This window comes from Schistocerca piceifrons, chromosome 2, assembly GCF_021461385.2.
Source record: "Schistocerca piceifrons isolate TAMUIC-IGC-003096 chromosome 2, iqSchPice1.1, whole genome shotgun sequence".
In the NCBI taxonomy this organism is placed as follows: domain Eukaryota; kingdom Metazoa; phylum Arthropoda; class Insecta; order Orthoptera; family Acrididae; genus Schistocerca; species Schistocerca piceifrons.
Window position 1 is genome coordinate 823,165,280 of NC_060139.1, and position 20,548 is coordinate 823,185,827.

General features: G+C 38.4%; 1 protein-coding gene across 5 annotated transcripts in view; it reads left to right on the forward strand.

Annotated features, from left to right (window-relative positions):
* The window catches only part of LOC124775025 (NADP-dependent malic enzyme), a 74,922-nt gene that overhangs the window by 48,882 nt on the left and 5,492 nt on the right, over positions 1 to 20,548 (forward strand). The window contains exons 10-12 of one of the 5 annotated variants that reach the window (XM_047249793.1): positions 169 to 292; positions 12,041 to 12,243; positions 18,252 to 18,388. In XM_047249793.1, coding sequence (XP_047105749.1) covers positions 169 to 292; positions 12,041 to 12,213 — 297 coding nt within the window. In that variant the 3' untranslated portion in view covers positions 12,214 to 12,243; positions 18,252 to 18,388. Of the gene's footprint in view, positions 1 to 168; positions 293 to 12,040; positions 12,244 to 13,304; positions 16,836 to 18,251; positions 18,389 to 20,548 lie in introns of those variants that run through there. The other 4 variants (XM_047249789.1, XM_047249791.1, XM_047249790.1 and 1 more) reach the window with 4 other exon arrangements.

Here is a 20,548-nt window from a genome sequence, read left to right on the forward strand (position 1 = left end):
TGAGAGAGACAAAATTAATATCCCCACTCCATTGGTTGTTTTGTGATACACTCTGAATTTTTGGTGCATTTCAAAAACTGGATGTCATTGCATAAGCAGAGCAATTAAGAATGTTCTAATAGTGATGTTGGTGTTAAAGAATCCTTACTTTTTTGTTGTTGATTTCAGACAGTTGCAGACCATGTGACTGATGCTGATCTGGCTAATGGAAGACTGTATCCTCCTCTGGGGTGCATAAGAGAGTGTTCAGTCAACATTGCCACACGTATAGCAGAGTATGCATACAAGAAAGGTAAAAACCTTATTGGTTCACACATTTTCTCGGTATTTACATTTTGATCTATAACAGAAGTATAGATCTTACAGTATAAGTGGTTCTGACTAGAGATTGAAGTCTTATTTTGTTTGCCGATGTAATGAATCAGTTCGTTGAAATTTGTCTATTGTTCCCTACACTCTCAAGACAGATATAGACCATGAAGTACATAAGAAACAGAAATAAATATACAAATTTGTTACAAGTGAGCAGTGAATGAAACCTGATACCAAGAGATTACTTAACCTAGCAGAACAGGTCTAAGAATATTTGACTTCCCAATAACTAGACAAAAGACATCATAATTCCAGGTAAAAATTATCAGAAAGATTGAAACCAGCAATTACAAGTGACACACTATCAACATAAGAGATTGAAAGTGGAAGGGCTGTAGGTAGTAGAGATAAAGTTCAAGGAGATGCAGAAAACAGTCACCCAAATCACTTAAAAACAGTCATCGAAGGAGAAAAAAGTAAACTGATGATATAAGTAATGGATGAGAAGGGGAAATTAGTAAATATGCAGGATTGGAAAGAGGCCTGCAGGAACTGTTATCCAAAACTTCGTTTCTTCTGTCAACCTGTTCACTTTGTACTAGCACTGATACCCAATGTCTTCAATTATTTGTTGGATATATTCCTGTCTCCTTCTTCCCCTACTGTTGTTATTCTCTGCAGCTCTCTGTGCTGCTGTGGAAGTTACACCCAGATGACTTAACAGATGTCCTGTTATCCTGCCCCTCCTGCTTATCAATGTTTTCTACATATTTCTATCTTTGCCAATTCTGCAGAGATCTCCTCGTTTATTATCTTATCAGTCCATGAAATTTTCAGCAACCTTCTATATCAGCACTCTTCAAATGCTTCAGTTGTCTTCTTGTCCAGTTTCTCCACAGTCAAGGATTCACTTACATACAATGATGTGCTCCAAATGTATGTATTCAAAATTTCTTCCTCAATTCAGGTCAGTGTTTGATACTAGTAAACTTCTGTTGGTCATAAGTGCTCTCTTTGCTTGTGGTACTCTGCTTTTTATACCCTTCTTCCTTTGTTAAACATGTGTTACTTTGCTTCCAAGGTAGCAGAGTTCTTTCATTCATTTACTTCATAGACTCCAGTTTTGATGCTAATTGTATCACTAATCTCATTCCTGCTTGTCCTCTTTAAGGTAAAGTGTTTTTTTGATTTACTCTCAATACATATTCTGTGCTTGCTCAGTAGATCAATTATTCCATTCAGTATGTCCTATAATTCTTTCTCATTTACACTGTGCATAGCAAAGTCATTAGCAAATCTTTTGGTGATATTCTTTCACCCAGGATTTTATTCCCACTCTAAAATCCTTCTTTTATTTCTGTTTTTTGCTTCCGTGACGTACATACTGAGTCTGGTCTTAGCAGCCAGAAGCTTGGTCATGTGTATGCGAGTTAAGTCTCTCTCTCTCTCTCTCTCTCTCTCTCTCTCTCTGTGTGTGTGTGTGTGTGTGTGTGTGTGTGTGTCCAATGAAGGCCTTGTTGGCTGAAAACTCATTTCCTGACAGTCTTTTTGGTGTGCATATCTGTGACTCAGCATCTCCACTATATGGTAGTAGCAACTACCCTTTCCATAATATTGTTACTGAACAAAAGGTGAGATTGGCTGCACCCCTGTCTTAGATTGTTTTTAATACAACCACTTTGTTATCGGTCTTAGAAGATGCTTTCCAAAGCACTGTCAGACTCATGACTGTAATATTAAATACCCTATGTCTTCCAAACAGATTTCCATTTATTATATGAAGTCAATAAACAGTTCCACCTCCTCTTGTAGGCCTTCAGTGTACTCATTCCACCTATATGTCTGCTCTTACCAGTGGAATTCATCTTGTACTCGTAATATTGACATCTCCTAGTGCTCCATTCTTGACCGTTTCTGAGCATTTTGGTACGTCTTTCTTTCCTTGATCATTTGAAGTTCCAGTGCACTGTGTCAAAACTGACTCTTAAGTCAGGGTGGAAGAGACATTAATAAGGCATTGTAGTGGATAGCATCTGTCAACATTATTAAAGCAGGACAGTAGCAGAGAGCAGTTGCCAAAAGGAAAAATACTTGGGTTTAAAAATGTAAACAAAGATGGCTGAAGGGATCGAATCACTTCTAGCCAAAATGAATTTTGATAGATGATCTGGCTATTATTATTATTAATATTATTATTATTTTAACGATTGTTCCCCTTTAGGAGAGCGATTGAACTTGAATTCATAATTTCATCCTCGGATGTTTTTCTTCTTTGCTTCCCAAAACCACCTCATCCTCTCAGAATGCTCCTTCTTCCATTCCTCTGTCCATTTTTTACCAGGCTGATGCGATGTTCTTTCCCCAAACTTCACACTTGTGATTTTATGCCGGCACTCGGTGCGATCTTCGAGATTTTTTATGTTGATCTGCTGTAGATCCCTCTGGACTTCTTTCAGCCATTCCGTGCCACATTTACTCCTTGTTATAATATTGAATAATTTCTTTGCTGTTCTGGAGTCTTCCATCCTGTAGATGTGTGTATAAAATTTGGCTCGGCGCTTTCTGATTTCATCTGTTAGTATGTTGATCTTTCTATAGACTTCGTTTTGTGGTCTCTTCATCCAAATGCCATTTTTGTTGATTGGACCGTAAATCTTCCTGAGAATTTTTCTTTCCTGCTTTTCTATTTCCGTAATTTTTAAATGACCATCAATCAATCGTTTCAGCTGCATAGATTGCTTCTGGAAGAATCACTGTTGTATAGTGCCTTAATTTTGCATCTGTCGAAATGCACTTCTTGTTGTAATGCGTCCATGTTAGCTTGTAGGCCTTCTGGAGCTTGGTGATTCTTTGTTCATTGGCAATTCAGTTTAATCCTGAGGACTGTATAGTTTCACCGAGGTATTTAAAAAGGCAGACTTGTGCAATTTTACCATATTTTGTTATTAAAGGGGATTTATTTTCTGGCTGCCTTTCCATATATTGGGTTTTTTCATAAGATATCTGTAGTCCGGTTTTTTGTGAAATTTCATGTAGTTTTTCCACTGCGTGAATCGCTTCTGTTCTGTTATTGGTGATAATTGCAATATCGTCAGCGAAAGCAAGGCACTTGACTTTAATTCGGTTCTCTTTCTTGATACCAATTTGGATACCCTTTACGTGAGGTTCCCATTCCCTGATTATCTCTTCTAGAACAATATTGAAAAGGATTGGGTATAGTCCATCCCCCTGTCGGACTCCAGATTTGATTTCGAAGGGTTCTGATACTTCGCCCATGAATTTCACTTTGGCCATTGTTCCTGTAAGTGTCTGTTCTGTGATTTTTCGTGTCTTTCGGTCGATCCCAAATTCTTCCATGATTTTAAACAGGGTTCCACGGTCCACTGAATCATATGCTTTCCTGAAGTCGATGAATGTAACTACTGTGTTTCTGCATTTCCTCATTTGTAATATTGTCTTTAAGCACCAGATCTGTTCCGCACATGACTGTCCTTTTCTGAATCCGGCCTGGTATTCACCAATTAGTGTATCTGCTTGGGATTCTATCCTGTTTAAAAGCGCTTTGGAAAGGATTTTGTAAGCGACTGGGAGCAGGGAAATTCCTCTGTAATTGTTCATGTCTGTCTTGTCGCCCTTTTTGTGTAGTGGGTGAATTAGAGCGCATTTCCAGTCCTCTGGTATCTGCTCCTTTATCCATATGTCTGATATTATATGGTGTAATTTCTGCATAAGTATAGGATCGTTTAGTTTCCAGAACTCAGCAATGATCTCATCTTCTCCTGGTGCTTTGTTATTTTTCAACTGCTTGACTATCTCCATAATGAAACTTCCTGGCAGATTAAAACTGTGTGCCCGACCGAGACTCGAACTAGGGACCTTTGCCTTTCGCGGGCAAGTGCTCTACCAACTGAGCTACCGAAGCACGACTCACGCCCGGTACTCACAGCTTTACTTCTGCCAGTACCTCGTCTCCTACCTTCCAAACTTTACAGAAGCTCTCCTGCGAACCTTGCAGAACTAGCACTCTTTCAGCACTTGTCTTCTCTTCTCCAGTATTCACACACCCAGACTCACATGCCCAGGATCTTGAAGAAATTATGGAGATATTTCCAGAATGAGATTTTTCACTCTGCAGCGGAGTGTGCGCTGATATGAAACTTCCTGGCAGATTAAAACTGTGTGCCCGACCGAGACTCGAACTAGGGACCTTTGCCTTTCGCGGGCAAGTGCTCTACCAACTGAGCTACCGAAGCACGACTCACGCCCGGTACTCACAGCTTTACTTCTGCCAGTACCTCGTCTCCTACCTTCCAAACTTTACAGAAGCTCTCCTGCGAACCTTGCAGAACTAGCACTCTTTCAGGAGTGCTAGTTCTGCAAGGTTCGCAGGAGAGCTTCTGTAAAGTTTGGAAGGTAGGAGACGAGGTACTGGCAGAAGTAAAGCTGTGAGTACCGGGCGTGAGTCGTGCTTCGGTAGCTCAGTTGGTAGAGCACTTGCCCGCGAAAGGCAAAGGTCCCTAGTTCGAGTCTCGGTCGGGCACACAGTTTTAATCTGCCAGGAAGTTTCATATCAGCGCACACTCCGCTGCAGAGTGAAAAATCTCATTCTGGAAATATCTCCATAATTTCTTCAAGATCCTGGGCATGTGAGTCTGGGTGTGTGAATACTGGAGAAGAGAAGACAAGTTTTTCTTGGGGTGGTTCGCAGTTGAGGAGGGAACTGAAATATTGGGCTAAGATTTTGCAGTTATTTTTCGTGTTGGTTTCCAAAGAGCCATTGGGTTTCTTGAAGCACAAGCTAGGCACTTGGTATCCCTGTAAGTTTTCTCTGAAAGTCTTATAAAAATTTCTTGTATTATTTTTGATGAAATCCTGCTGGATTTCAGAGAGTCTGTTCTTATATCCCCGTTTTTCTTTTCTAATTACCGTATTTACTCGAATCTAAGCCGCACTTTTTTTCCGGTTTTTGTAATCCAAAAAACCGCCTGCGGCTTAGAATCGAGTGCAAAGCAAGCGGAAGTTCTTAAAAATGTCGGTGGGTGCCGCCACAACTTAGTTCTGCCGTCGAATATATGTAGCGCTACACAGGCATGCTTTGTAGGGTGCTGTTTGTAGGCACAAAGATAAATACTGGCGCCAAAACCTCTGCGTCAGTAAATAAATTAAAAAAAAAGGTGGAAGACAAGCTTTTTTTCTCCGCGCCGAGTTTCGACCACTGCATTTTCATACATTATCCAACGAAGTAAATACTAATTCCGTATTGTTCATCTTCGAATGTAGTAGCATTTCAATGTACTACGAAAACCTGACTGGCAAGAATGTTTAGGATGTTTGTCAATATGGCCAGCTCTACGTTCTGAATTTTTTCCTATCTGTGAGAAGAGATGGTTGCTAATACGAACTTTTATAAATTGTGAATCACATGCAGTATTCTCGTCACCATAAGAATAATACGAATATAAAAATTTTGCCATGTATTGTTTAGTGTTTGCTACTATCTCATTTAAATCCTGTCTGCGTAATAAACCACAAAACTAGAGTGAGACAACAGGAAACGCGGAAGAATATACATATCATGTCATGTGTATATTCGTATTATTCTTATGCTAAACAGTGATACAGTCAGAAATGAAGCGAGGCAATTGCCTAGATTTTTAAACCTAAGATGACTCTAATTTCTGTGCAGAATGTAATGTACTAAAGAGGCTCCTGCAAAGATTTTCAAACGGAGAAAAATTTTCGCTAAACTCTTGTTCAGAACATCTTCTATCATACGCAGTCTATTATTTGGTTCTTGTTAGTCATTATCAAAGAAAGCAGTAGTGTAAGTAACAACAAGTAGCAGTCTCTTGCCATTGTTTCGCTAATGAGACGATTCCTCTCTCTCTCTTTTTCTTTTTTTTATTTGTAAGCGGCGGTAGCGTGCTCAAACGCAAGCCATGCCGCGATCGGCGACAGGCCGTAAATATGCAGTATCAGAGTACGACAAACAATGCATGACACAGTACAGTAATGCATTTTCAGCGTAGAGTGACGTAAACACCTATAACAAAGAAAACTGCGCTTATCAGATCAAAGAAAAATAAGCAATCAATTCAAACCAGACGAAGCACGTGAAAAAGGAAGGGTACCCGTATAAATACGGACGGAGCGCCTGACGCATAGCAATGGCTACCTGGTAAAGCTTAACTGCTAAGCTTACGACTCGAACCAAACTACTGTAGCTGTATCGTCATTCATTCGACCTAAATTGTCTCATATTACAGTGGACCAACTTTGTTTCGATTTGGAGATGCTGCCTAAAACTTTTCTCTCCCCTTGAATTTCGGGTCTCAAATTTCAGGTGCGGCTTAGATTCGGGAATTTTTTTTTTCCTTGATTTCGAGTCTCATTTTTCAGGTGCGGCTTAGATTCGAGTGCGGCTTAGACTCGAGTAAATACGGTATTTTTGAGGTCTGTTTTTGGGTTTTAAGAAAGTTCTCCCAGTTTTCTTCAGTTTTGTGACTGCTAAATTTTTTCCATGCAGTTATTTGGTTGTCAACTGTCTCATCACAGGTTGCATTCCGCCAGCGATGTTTCCTGTTGCAAGGGGGTGGTCCTAATTTGAGGGCTTCCTGAATTTTCTCTGTTAGTTTCTTCCAGTCTGTTGATTTTTCCTGATTAATTTGCATGATGATTTTTTTCTTTGTTCAGTTGCAGATATTCCGGATCTGGTTTGGTACTTTCGGGTGGCCTTTTTAGCATTCTGTTGGGTTGGAAAAAAAAAAAAAAAAAAAAAAAAAAAAAAATATATATTATATATATATATATATATATATATATATATATATATATTATATATATTTTTTTTTTTTTTTTTTTTTTTTTTGAGATGATGATGATCTGATTGAAAGACACCTTTGCTGGTTCTTTTGAATTTCTTTTATGTTTTCTTTGGAAATTGCGACATGGTCTATTTGGTATTCACCCTGTCTAAGACTGGGTGATCTCCATGTGGTTAATTTATGTGCAGGTTTTTGAAACTGGGTACTCATTATTTTAAGTCCAAAGTTTCTGCAGAAGTCTATTAGTTTTTCACCATTCTTGTTGGTACGTTTGTGTTTGGTGTGGGGTCCAGTGGTATCTCTGATTTTTTTTTTTTCCTTCCCTAATTGTGCATTAAAATCGCCTACTAAGATTTTCACATGGTGCCTAGGTATTTTATTTGTTGTTTCTTCTAGTGTTTCCCAGAAATTGTCCACTGTTTCAGGGTAGATTTTATTGTGGTGATTTGTGGGGGCGTACACATTGATCAGTGTGTATGCTTTATTAGCTGATTTTACTGATAAAGGGAGACTCTTTCATTGGGAGACGTGAAGTCAATAACTGAGTCGAGTACGGAAGTCTGTACGGCGAATCCTGTTCCGAAAAGTGGTAGTTTGTCTCTTACTTTTATGGCAGGTTTGCCCTTGTAGATCCTGTAATTCTCTGTGTTAAAGTGTCCTTCATCTGTGAATCTTGTCTCTTGCAGTGCAGTGATTTTCAGGTTAAATTTTCCCATTGCGTTGGTGAGTTGCTTTAATTTGCCTGTTTTAGTGAGGGTGTTCACATTAATTGTACCATTAAAATTTTTACGTTTCGTTTTGAGAGTGTGACGAGTTTTTGAGAAGCTCCGATTCTTCTCCGCATGGTGTCCCTGATCCCCCAGAATCCGATGATCAGGTGAATCCAGTCTGTCGACTGGTGCCTGGGGTAGTGACTCTGTGGTCGTCTTTTCCATCATGCGTTCAAGTTGAATTTTAGTTTTTGTGGTGATCTCTGTTGAGACCACAGGTATACGACTCGATTTTTGAGTTCGAGAAGATTTTGTGCAGCCGCCTTAACTAGAGGAACAGACGCTGACCACTGGCCGCCAGATGCTGAACAGACACCACTGGCTATTATTATTATTATTATTATTATTATTATTATTATTATTTCTGTCATGTCAACTATCATTGCTTCAGCAGTGTTTGATTAATGTTTCTGGTGTTGAGATTTGGTTTCTTAAATTTCTTGAGTTAATGCCTGTCAAGAAAATTTTTCTGTTAGCTAATGGCCAAAAATATATTTAATATGAAGCCAGAGAGTCTAAAAATAAGGCTACAGCAGCTTCTGTGGGAGAAATGCTACTATTCAGTAGAAGAATTCGTAGAGGATGACATGATAATTTGATCAAGGGGTAATTAATTGTTAGTCTTTTATTGTCTGTGTAACAAAATTGTATTATTATTATGATACCATTTTTTAAAATCAGTTTTTGTAATTAATTGTTAGTTTTTTTTGTTGTATGTATATTTTTAAATTGTATTACTGTTGCCGGCCGAAGTGGCCGTGCGGTTCTAGGCGCTGCAGTCTGGAACCGCGAGACCGCTACGGTCGCAGGTTCGAATCCTGCCTCGGGCATGGATGTGTGTGATGTCCTTAGGTTAGTTAGGTTTAACTAGTTCTAAGTTCTAGGGGACTAATGACCTCAGAAGTTGAGTCCCATAGTGCTCAGAGCCATTTGAACCATTTTGTATTATTGTTATGGTACCATTTGTTAAAATCAGGTGTTGTAAGTACACTCCTGGAAATTGAAATAAGAACACCGTGAATTCATTGTCCCAGGAAGGGGAAACTTTATTGACACATTCCTGGGGTCAGATACATCACATGATCACACTGACAGAACCACAGGCACATAGACACAGGCAACAGAGCATGTACAATGTCGGCACTAGTACAGTGTATATCCACCTTTCGCAGCAATGCAGGCTGCTATTCTCCCATGGAGACGATCGTAGAGATGCTGGATGTAGTCCTGTGGAACGGCTTGCCATGCCATTTCCACCTGGCGCCTCAGTTGGACCAGCGTTCGTGCTGGACGTGCAGACCGCGTGAGACGATGCTTCATCCAGTCCCAAACATGCTCAATGGGGGACAGATCCGGAGATCTTGCTGGCCAGGGTAGTTGACTTACACCTTCTAGAGCACGTTGGGTGGCACGGGATACATGCGGACGTGCATTGTCCTGTTGGAACAGCAAGTTCCCTTGCTGGTCTAGGAATGGTAGAACGATGGGTTCGATGACGGTTTGGATGTACCGTGCACTATTCAGTGTCCCCTCGACGATCACCAGTGGTGTACAGCCAGTGTAGGAGATCGCTCCCCACACCATGATGCCGGGTGTTGGCCCTGTGTGCCTCGGTCATATGCAGTCCTGATTGTGGCGCTCACCTGCACGGCGCCAAACATGCATACGACCATCATTGGCACCAAGGCAGAAGCGACTCTCATCGCTGAAGACGACACGTCTCCATTCGTCCCTCCATTCACGCCTGTCGCAACACCACTGGAGGCGGGCTGCACGATGTTGGGGCGTGAGCGGAAGACGGCCTAACGGTGTGCGGGACCGTAGCCCAGCTTCATGGAGACGGTTGCGAATGGTCCTCGCCGATACCCCAGGAGCAACAGTGTCCCTAATTTGCTGGGAAGTGGCGGTGCGGTCCCCTACGGCACTGCGTAGGATCCTACGGTCTTGGCGTGCATCCGTGCGTCGCTGCGGTCCGGTCCCAGGTCGACGGGCACGTGCACCTTCCGCCGACCACTGGCGACAACATCGATGTACTGTGGAGACCTCACGCCCCACGTGTTGAGCAATTCGGCGGTACGTCCACCCGGCCTCCCGCATGCCCACTATACGCCCTCGCTCAAAGTCCGTCAACTGCACATACGGTTCACGTCCACGCTGTTGCGGCATGCTACCAGTGTTAAAGACTGCGATGGAGCTCCGTATGCCACGGCAAACTGGCTGACACTGACGGCGGCGGTGCACAAATGCTGCGCAGCTAGCGCCATTCGACGGCCAACACCGCGGTTCCTGGTGTGTCCACTGTGCCGTGCGTGTGATCATTGCTTGTACAGCCCTCTCGCAGTGTCCGGAGCAAGTATGGTGGGTCTGACACACCGGTGTCAATGTGTTCTTTTTTCCATTTCCAGGAGTGTATATGGTAAAACTTTACCAAAATTTTGACGTGTCTCCTGTACCTGAATCAAATGATTTAAGATTATGTACGTTATGAGACTAATAAACCACAATTCACAATTCAGACCTAAGTAACATATCATTTCTGTTTTAAGTTTTGACAATTCTCATTGTCATTACCATTTCTTTCCTTTATGTGCAGGTTGAGAATCCCATGTTTCTAGAGGTATAAATTTCTAAAGATTTGTCACTACCTGCGATACTTTCATGTCTTTCTGTTAAATATACTTTACCTCCTCATTACTGCGTCCTGCAGTTTTGTATTTATTTTGTAAATAATTTAGAAGTAAAGGTAATAACTCACTGAATAGTAGAGGAATTGAACCATTGACAGGCACATAAACAAGACTGGAAATTTCACAGCTTTCAGACAAATTCTTTGTGGAGCTATAGTACACACACACACACACACACACACACACACACACACACACGCCTGCCTGCCTGCCTGCCTATTCCTGTATTGCTCTATGAAGCAATCTGAATATACAGTGCTGGGACAGCAGCTCTGCAGCTTTATTGCAAGAGGGATTGTGTCAGGTGGGGTGGGAAAGGGAACAGAGGAGATGAGGAGCAGGAGGGAACCAGCAGATGTATGGGATAGGAATGTGTGAGAGAGAGGCATCAGGTGCATGGGATAGAAAAGTGACACATGGGGACCAGTGCTGACGAGTTTGTGCAGCACGTGATGACAGTGGTGCAGAGTAGGGGTTGCAGGATGGGTAAAGTTACAGTCCAGAGACAGGAGACTAGCAAAGCTTGAGGCCAGGGAGACTACAGGAATAAAGGATGCGTACAAGGACAACTTCCATCTATGTAGTTCACAAAAGCTGGTGTTTGAGAGAGGGAAAAACCGACAGTATGGGTTGTGAAGCTGCCAGTGAAATGGAGCATGTTACACTAGCCGTGTGTCGTCAATTAAGCACTTGACCAGAGTTGCACAGTGGGCATTCATTCAAGTAGACAGCTAGTTGGTGGTCATGCCCAAATACAATGTTGCACAGAAATTGTAGCAGAGCTGGTGTGTAACATAGCTGTTTTCACAGATGGCTCTGCCTCATGGGGTAGAATAAGCCTGTGATTGGATGTGAGTAGGACATGCTAGGTGGGTGAGTTGGACAGGTCTTGCATCTGGGCCTTTCAAAGAGATAAGAGCATATGACAAATGGTTGGGAGTGGGTGTGGCATAGAGATGGACCATGCTAATTACCAACAGTGGCCAAAAGCAGAGTTGATCATCCAGTGGTGAACATGCTGCTAAGCACAATGTGCTCGATTTCATTGACTGCTTCACAACCTCTTGTCATTTGGGTCCTATGTCCCAACTCACTGTATTTTGTCTGTGACATTGACAATCAGATGTAGTACATTAACCCTGTGGTGCACTGTGAAGAATGCTGGAAAAGCATGTCGAAAAGCTAGAAAATTTTCATTTGTGTTCATGTGCCTGTTGGCGACTCAACATCTCTACTATCCAGTGAGTTGTTGCCTTTGCTCCTAAATTATTTATAAAGAATGGAAAAATGTAAGCAAGATGCAGAAATGCAGTAACAGAAATTCCTGTTGAGAACTGGAGTAGGAGGAATGGAACTGGATACTGCAACAAATGCATAAGAGTAATTGTAGCAGGAAACGTATACAAAACTCTGGTTGATTTTCAGACATATCATTTGTATGTTGCAGGTACAGCATCAGTATACCCAGAGCCAGAGGACAAGCGAGCAGTAGTTTTGTCTGCTATGTATAATCATAATTACGAAGATGCACTACCTGATGTATATCCATGGCCTGAACTTCCTGCATCCAAGAGTGTTACTATAGATAAGCCTACAAAAGCAAGGAGCATAGAGTTGTAGGCCTAAGTAACAGAAAACCCACCAGCAAAGGTAGAAATTCCTTTGTTTTGTGCACCACACATTACTGTCTGTAGAAAGACGCAAAACCCCTACCCTCTTCCAATTAACATTTTTTCATCAATAATGTCACCATTAATGAGCACTCACCATTCTTGTATGTAAATGTTAATGGGAGACTATATATTAATTTATTTTTATAATTTTTGATATTTTGTCAAGTCAGTTAAGTAGAAACTATTTTATTTTTAACAAATTTCATGCGTAATGATCTTACTCTTATTAGTTATTTACAGTGACTAATATTTCTGCCTAAGTACAAAATATTACTGTCGTTAAATACTTACTAAAGTAGGTAGCCCCCTTATGAACATATACAGAGGGTTGTCATTACAATTTAACTAACTGAAGCATAAGTACAGTGTGTACCAGAACTATACTCAAAGGCCAAAAAAGTTTTCCATTGATGTCAGTAACACATTATGTGTGTACAAGTGTGGCTTCTACACCCAGTAAGATCTGCAGAAACCTCTTAAGATACTTTGATTTCTTTAAATAATTTATTAGTTTCACTTTTTTTCCAGTGACTAAAGGTAGAAACTGAGTGTATGTTGATCAACAAAGTATATGGACTTACTTGTTACGTATATTGATTTGTGATATTGTAAAATTTAACCAGTTATATCAGTTCGCTCATTGTTCTTTCTTTTGTCTCCTAATTTTGTGGTATTGTCCTTCGTTATCCAGTTAAAACAAAGTGCTCTAATTAAAGTAAAGGTTATAAATGGTGTATAAGATACATGTTTCATAAATTTAGAAACCATTGCAGTCTTAATAACAGTGTTTATGATTCTGGTTTTTATTCAAAGTTCCTATAGAAACTTGTCAGATTTGTGTGTTATTTGCTGGAAAAACCAAACTTATTGTGATAGAGCGGATCTTTTTAAGCCGTACCATTTTAGTCAGTTCTTGCTTTAGACATGTTAGCACTTAGTGTGTGTGTTATGGATTATTGCAGCAACAGTATTAAGAGCATTGTTCATTTTAGTCATATTTTTCTTCTTCTTCATTGCTATCATCATCATTATTTGCAGGTACATCCAGCATTATAAAAATAGATAAAACCTGTCTGTATTGACTGGATAAAAAGCCACGACCTGGCCAACAGCAATATGGAAAAACTTGTAATGAATGTTAAAGATTCTGAGGCTTATTAAGAATGAAAAATGTAAAAGTGAGAAAAATAAGAAACTGTAGCAAGGGAAATAAGACATTCTTTTGAAACACATAGATATTTTCTCGTGTTGCTTTTGGTCCAGTTGCAGTCCATACTTTGTTAAAAGTTTTATAGCCATCTTCCCTTTTCGGTAGCCTTGCACAGTTTATAGCTTTCATAGTTATTTTTGTCTGTGATTATTTATTTATTTATTTATGTATTTATGAGTATTATTGGTGTTAATACCATTGTGACAGTTCTTCTTACAATTTTGTTTGTTTGTACCGTCAAAGTCTGTTGCGTGTTTTTCTCGGTGAATATTATGTAACTTTAAACCTTGCTATAATGTGTTAAGTGACAACTGACATTTTCCTGTTTTTCTGGCGAAGTAATGAAAGATTGGTCTTCTGTAACTGTGTGTGTTATTGGGACAATTTTGATATTAGTACATTTTTTACTCAGAATTTAATTAATCTTAGTTGTTCATCAACAGTGAATTGTGTTATTTACTATCTGTCCCATTGCGGTAATATTTCATTAAACTGATGTTTAATCAAAAAATACTACCCTTCAATATTTCCACTAACAAGTATGCCATCCATTTATCACTTTGTTTATGGAGTTGTGTGTTTGTGCAGGTATATACTTGTGTTTTGGATTGAAGAAGAGAATTCGATGAAAGACAACACATAGCGCCTTTAGTCCTTTTTCTGGGTGTTTTTCACAATTTGTCTATATTGTCCACATTAAATTTTGTTTAAAATTGACCCTCTGTATGTTTTAATTTCACTGTGCTTTAATAATATATTTTTCAATAAAAATACAAACCAATTACATCACCTAATGGTAATTGGCACACCAATGGTAAAAATGTCTAGCATGCTATGTTTTCTCTTCTTACTGAAGTTAAGAGTTATGAAGCCTGTGGCTTGGTAGAGGAAAATATTTCACCATTTTGCAACGTTACACCAAAATTTGGACGTTTCATATATATATATAAAACCTTTTTCTATTTAAATAAAACATCCATATTATATCGCACTGTTTCACAAAATGTTCTAACTAAGATTGGGTAGTTACATGAAACCATTCCCAAAATAGTGTATTATAGTGTTGTAGTGTTCTGCCAACAAAACCTTCTGAAAACCGAACAGTTACCCCATGTAATCTCCTACAGGTGATTACATTTTACACATCAATTTTATTTCTGCAGTTACCTGTACTGGCTAATGAAGACTGTATTTCCAGGATATCTTGTAAATGAATATTTTGTTATCCTCAATAGACATACCGTTCTACCTATTTCTTTAAATGTTATCTTTCAGTTTGGTAATACATTCTTCCAGTGTGTTTCAGTGTTACACACTCCTGAAGCACTGTATTGATTCAGTGACTGTTACTCTTCCATTTCACACCAGCAATCTACATTCTTTGATAATCTTCAAGCACCCATGCAATTATCATTTCCCAACTCTGATTCCCAGGCAAGCATGCATCTTATTATCTTATTTCCTGATTTTGTTGTTACTGAATATTATTGTTTCTATGTCTAGATGGGTACATGTGTCCATCGAATAGTGGAGAAAACACTAGATGTGTGTTCGACATTATTAATATATTTGCTTTCTGGTTCATTATGTCTCAGTTGCCTGAATTTTGATCTTTTGAAGTTCCATTGTGTATGCTTTGTTTCACAGTTTTACTATTTTGTATCATTCATATTTCTAGCCCTTGTTCATCCCAGAAACATACTTGAATCTGTTAGTTGTTGATACCCGTTTGTTGTTTTGGAGTTGGAATTTTTATGTCAAAATGTGTTAATACTCAGTGCATTCAACTGTAGTGTGATATATTTGCACCCTCATTACTTCTTATGAAAACAAAGATTTGCTGTCAGATCCCGTTATAGGCCTTTTTAATGGTAGAACCTCTTTCTTTGTGAGACCATTCTCACAGTTTTATATCATTGGAATCTACCATTTTTTTCATTACTTCCAAGACTTTTCTATGCATAAAAAGTCTATTGTGAGGTTCCTATTTTCCCAGTCCTTCTCGGTTATCAGTGTTACAGAAAAAATGTTTCTGCAGCACTTGCATATTTCTTATTACCATGTATACTTCGTGTAGATGGTACTCATCAACCTTATTGCTATAGTGTTTCTGCTCTCAAGGCATGTGATTTTTACCCCAGCTGTTAATCCCTCATTTTTATATTAGACATTACACCCCAGTTGTTTTTGTTAGAACTCTCCTAAGTTCATCACATCATTGCAATATTACCCTTACTATTATGCCAGAGTAAGTAATGTTTTCACTTTCAGTTCCCTTTCCTCAGACATGACTGGACATTTTGTCAAAGTAAGTGTGCTTATTCCTCCTTTTTCCCATGTAAATGTAGCACTTGGTTTCCTGGGATGCAGTACTTCTGTAGCTCATTCATAGTTTACTGAAACAGAAATTTTTGTCTTTTTTCTTTTTATTATTTTTTTACTGTTTGGACAAATAAAATTAAAAAAGATTGTTATTGAACTTAGTACAGCAAGTGAAATGTATTCTGATGAATATGTTTAAGCATGTCTATGTGTTTGAGTGGATCTCAGATCTTGAGGGTTAAATATTCTTTTGTAATTTCAGTTTGTAACCAGTGTTCAGCTGTCACTTGCATGCCACCTTCCCTTCATTTTGTTTTTCTGGTCTTCCTCATGAATGAGAGTATTTTTGAATAACTGTTGTAACTGAGTCATAAATTTACATCTCTGTGAATGAAAAAGTGAAAATTATTTATTTTATGTGCTGAAAATTGTGTGTGTGTGTGTGTGTGTGTGTGTGTGTGTGTGTGTGTGTGTGTGTGTGCATGAATCTAACCATCTCTTGATATAAAAACACAGTATCATGAATCTGACCTGTCTTAAAAATATTCTTTCCACATTTTCATGCAGCTTTCTGCAATTTTACTGACAAGAATATCAAAAAGGACTTTCCGTGGTATGTTTGGAGGAATTTTGGAGAACATCAGATTTTCATACAATTTATTGTACGTTAGTTGTCTGATATTGATAACCAGACTAAAAGTTAATCTCTGATCTATAATTTCAAAAATTCTATTCCAAACCTGTCTTCAAATAAATGAAGCATTATCTTCATTTAATTTTCATCAGTTACTGACTTTGATGTTCACATAGTGTTACCATTGCAGAATTTGAAACAAATTTGTATCTTACTCTTTGTGCATGAAGATGGTGGTCTTTATGAAATTGTGATTCATTTTTGTGATATCATCTCATTAATGTTAAGGACAGTGTTTAAAATATATTTTTATTGTCTTGTAACTATTTCTATTGTGATAGCAATATGTTAGTAACTGTTGATAATTGTGGTTAAATATGTGTTTATAATAAATCCTTAAACAGAGATAATCTTTGGTGTTTTCTAATAGAAATTAAATGAATTAGACTTCTTGAAATGAACATCACTTTCTGTATTCATTGGTTTGATATGAACAAGAGTGTGAAGTACATGGTGGAAGACAGCAAAATTTTCATGACACTACAATTAACTTAAAGAATAAGTAACGAAAGTAACGAGTAATAAACTCGCGTATAAATAGAGGTGATATTTGTTTAGATACATTCTTTTTATCAGAGCAAGTGAAACCATTCATATTGTAACCATTTCATAAATAATGTAAACTTTTTTTTTTATAATTGTAAATTTATTTGAGTCCTAGTTGAAAAACTCAGCATTGCCTAGGTATTTGTGTATTCCAATCTTCTATTGGCGTGTCTCTCCTTTCCTCCTGTCTCCATCTATCTTTTACTCCCCCTGTCTCAGTTCATTCCCTTCTCCCCCCCTCTCTCTGTCCACCTCCTCATCCACCCCCTCTGTGTACTTACTCACCCCTCACTTCTCTGCCCAATACTCCCACCCCCACCACAGTGGGAGGTTGGTGGTTTTTACCTCCTCAGTATTTCTTTTCAGTTAGTAAGTAATATGTGTACAAAGTTTGGTTGAAATTGATCGATGGACTTACGAGGAGATGTTGAACATAAGTGTATGTGATGCATATTGCACATACATATATCTGATTCTTCATACCATACAACTCCAGAGAGAATGTTAAATTCATCTGTGGTATTCAGCTGTATGGCTTGATATTATCTCCTGAAACACATCAACACAATTATTGGCTCACTGAGTGCTCATTCTCACAACCTGCTTGACGCTGTGAACAGCAAAAATAAGAGACAAATTACACTTCATGCTTTTAAAGCATCCAAGTCAAGTAAATGCAGGAAATAAATACCCATGGGACATTTTTGAAAATTTTTACTTCACCAGTTCTTACCCGCACCTGTAACTCTAGTGGTACTGGAGAATCTTATTCCCATAGTATATTTATACAAATAACATTGCGTATTTAACTAATAGGGTTGAAATTGCTCCATGTGTTCCTGAGTTATGCATCTTTTTTCCAGACAGTAAATAACAAGTAAACCTGCAGTTCCTTAAAGAATCTCACTCCAGTATAAAACAGCTTCAAATGTTGTTTGCTTTACAAATGAGTTAATGTGTTGAATAATTTATGCTATGCATGTAAGTAAGGAAAGTTTAGAAAGGATTTGAATTTAAGTTAAATGTGTGTTGGAATTCACCAAGTGTTCTTATTTTAAATAACACACACTAAAAAAGACCAAGTTTTTAGGTTAGTTTTTTGTATTATTTATTCCTTTAACAGGTTAAAAATTAATTGATAACAATGGCAAAATATATAATTATCTTTCAAAAATATGTGAAGTGATTTCTTGAGCAGTTTTATCTGTAACAGGAATTTCTGTGGAAAAGTCGAAGTGCTTGATGGAACATGTCTTCAGCCAGGTAATCCACAAAATTTTCGGTGCCTTGCAGTGAAATTTATAATCGCCTATCCAGAAATATTAAGCTGTGCCCTTAGGATCCTGCCTATACACACCCTCGGAAAAAAGGCAAAAAATTTTTGAAATAAAATATGTGAAGGCTTAGCTTTTCTTGTAGCTGTACCGTTAGCTTTTCCTATTTGTGTGTTTGCACTATGTAACATTGATGTTGCAACTGGCTAACTACATCATGTGTCTGTGCTCTGAATATCTGCTGTCATTGGCTGGTAGATCACGTGACTTGAACTGTGATTGGCCGACAGAAATGCTTCGGAAGCTACTGTGCTGTATTCAATGCAGTTCATGTTTATACTTTTATAATAGCAAAATATGCTGTGTACATCTTTCTGCATGTTAAAGACCTTCCAAAACACATTGGTTTTTTCCCTGGATTTCATTTTTTAAGTGCTCAGAAGCTCTATGCTGATGTATAAAACCTTCACCATTCAAAGGCTTGATAAGTTTCACAGCTTTGAGAAAAACTATATTGTTATTTAACCTGGAAAAAACTACTTTCACCAGAGGTACAGTGTATTTTCACCCTTGGATAAGTATATTTTCACCTGAGAAAAAGTGCATTTCTAACTGGGAAATGTGGGAAAAACCTGGAATTTTTTTCCCTGTTCACGTACACCCACTGTATATGTAGATACTGTCTGTGAAATGCTTACAAATGCAGTTAGTGGTAAGGAAGTAATAAATTAAGCACATCATGTGTGAAGTGGCAGCTTTACCGCACGAACAGCGAAGTTGTAGTGGGTGAGAAGCTTTGTCCTCCTGTTACTTTGTGGGCAGGGGTATGTTGATGAGTAAAAGCTTTGTAACGGTTTGAATTTGGGCATAAAGTGTGTTGGAATTCTCTAAGTGCTTTCATTTTCAAATGCTGGATGAATAAAGTCTGAATATTTGTTCCCAGTACATTAGGCTCCTCTCCAACCCACCAGGTTTTTGAGAGGTATATGGCTCTTGTCCGTACACTGTTTCTTTCCAGATAGAAAGTGAAATGTGTACAAAGTTTGATTCAAATTGATCCTGTAATTTAGGAGCAGATACTGAACATCATACATACGTTTTTATAATCTATAGAGATATTCTCCAAATTTCACACTCCTTGAGAATGTTACTTGATGCAAGTGTAGCTGTGAAGCCAACCAAAGAAGCATAAACACAGAAAATAATAAATGATGTTTTGTGAACATCACTGACAAAATGCACAAATGAACTACTTTTAAACTTTGATAATACATACCTCATCTATTTTTGTACTGTCAAATATCCGGCCTCCTATTAACCTAATGTACCAACAAGAAGTAACAAACAGAATTGAAAGTTTTTAGTTCTTAGGTGTGCATATTGATGAAATATGAAACTGGAATAACTGTACAATAGGCCTGCAAAACTTTGGGCTCAGCTACCTTTGCTACAAGAATAGTAAAGTCAGTAACTTAATATACTTCACACATTTTTCATTCACTGATGACTTACGGATAATATTATGGGTAACTCTTCACTTAGGCAAAACTTATTCATTTCATAAAAGAAAGTAATTAAAATTTATTGTGTGTATGTGTGTGTGTGTGTGTGGGGGGGGGGGGGGGGGGGGGCGGGTGTTGCACACACGCCCCCCCCCCCCCACACACACACACAAAAACACCTTGCAAGTATACCTATAAGTATTAAATTTATTCAATTACAAAATCATTTATTGACTTACAAAGTACACACACCAGAGTTTGAAAGTAACAGAGCTATTCACAAGTACACTACTAGAAGGAAGAATAATCAGTGTTATCCTTTAATAAACATAACATAGACACAGAGAGGTGAAATACACAGGTATAAAAATCTTTGAAAACCTACCCATGGAAATAAAATGTTTGAGAGATAACAGAAGTGTTTTCAAAAGTAGATTGAATACATTTCCTCATAACAATTCCATACCTACCATACAGGAAATCTGGAATAGAAATAATTAACCATTTAAACAGAAAAATCTCTGAATGGCCATCACATACCCATATAAATAACTTGAGGACCAAAGTAACTTTCGCATGGTATGTCACTGACCGCCGAGTAACATAGCTTGATAAAACTTGGACCACACATAGAAAGAACTGCTACAACATAGTACAGAAGGTAACAGAAAGACAGACACAATGAGACAAACGGAAATGACAATTCTATTCAGCAACAATAATTATGCTGAAGT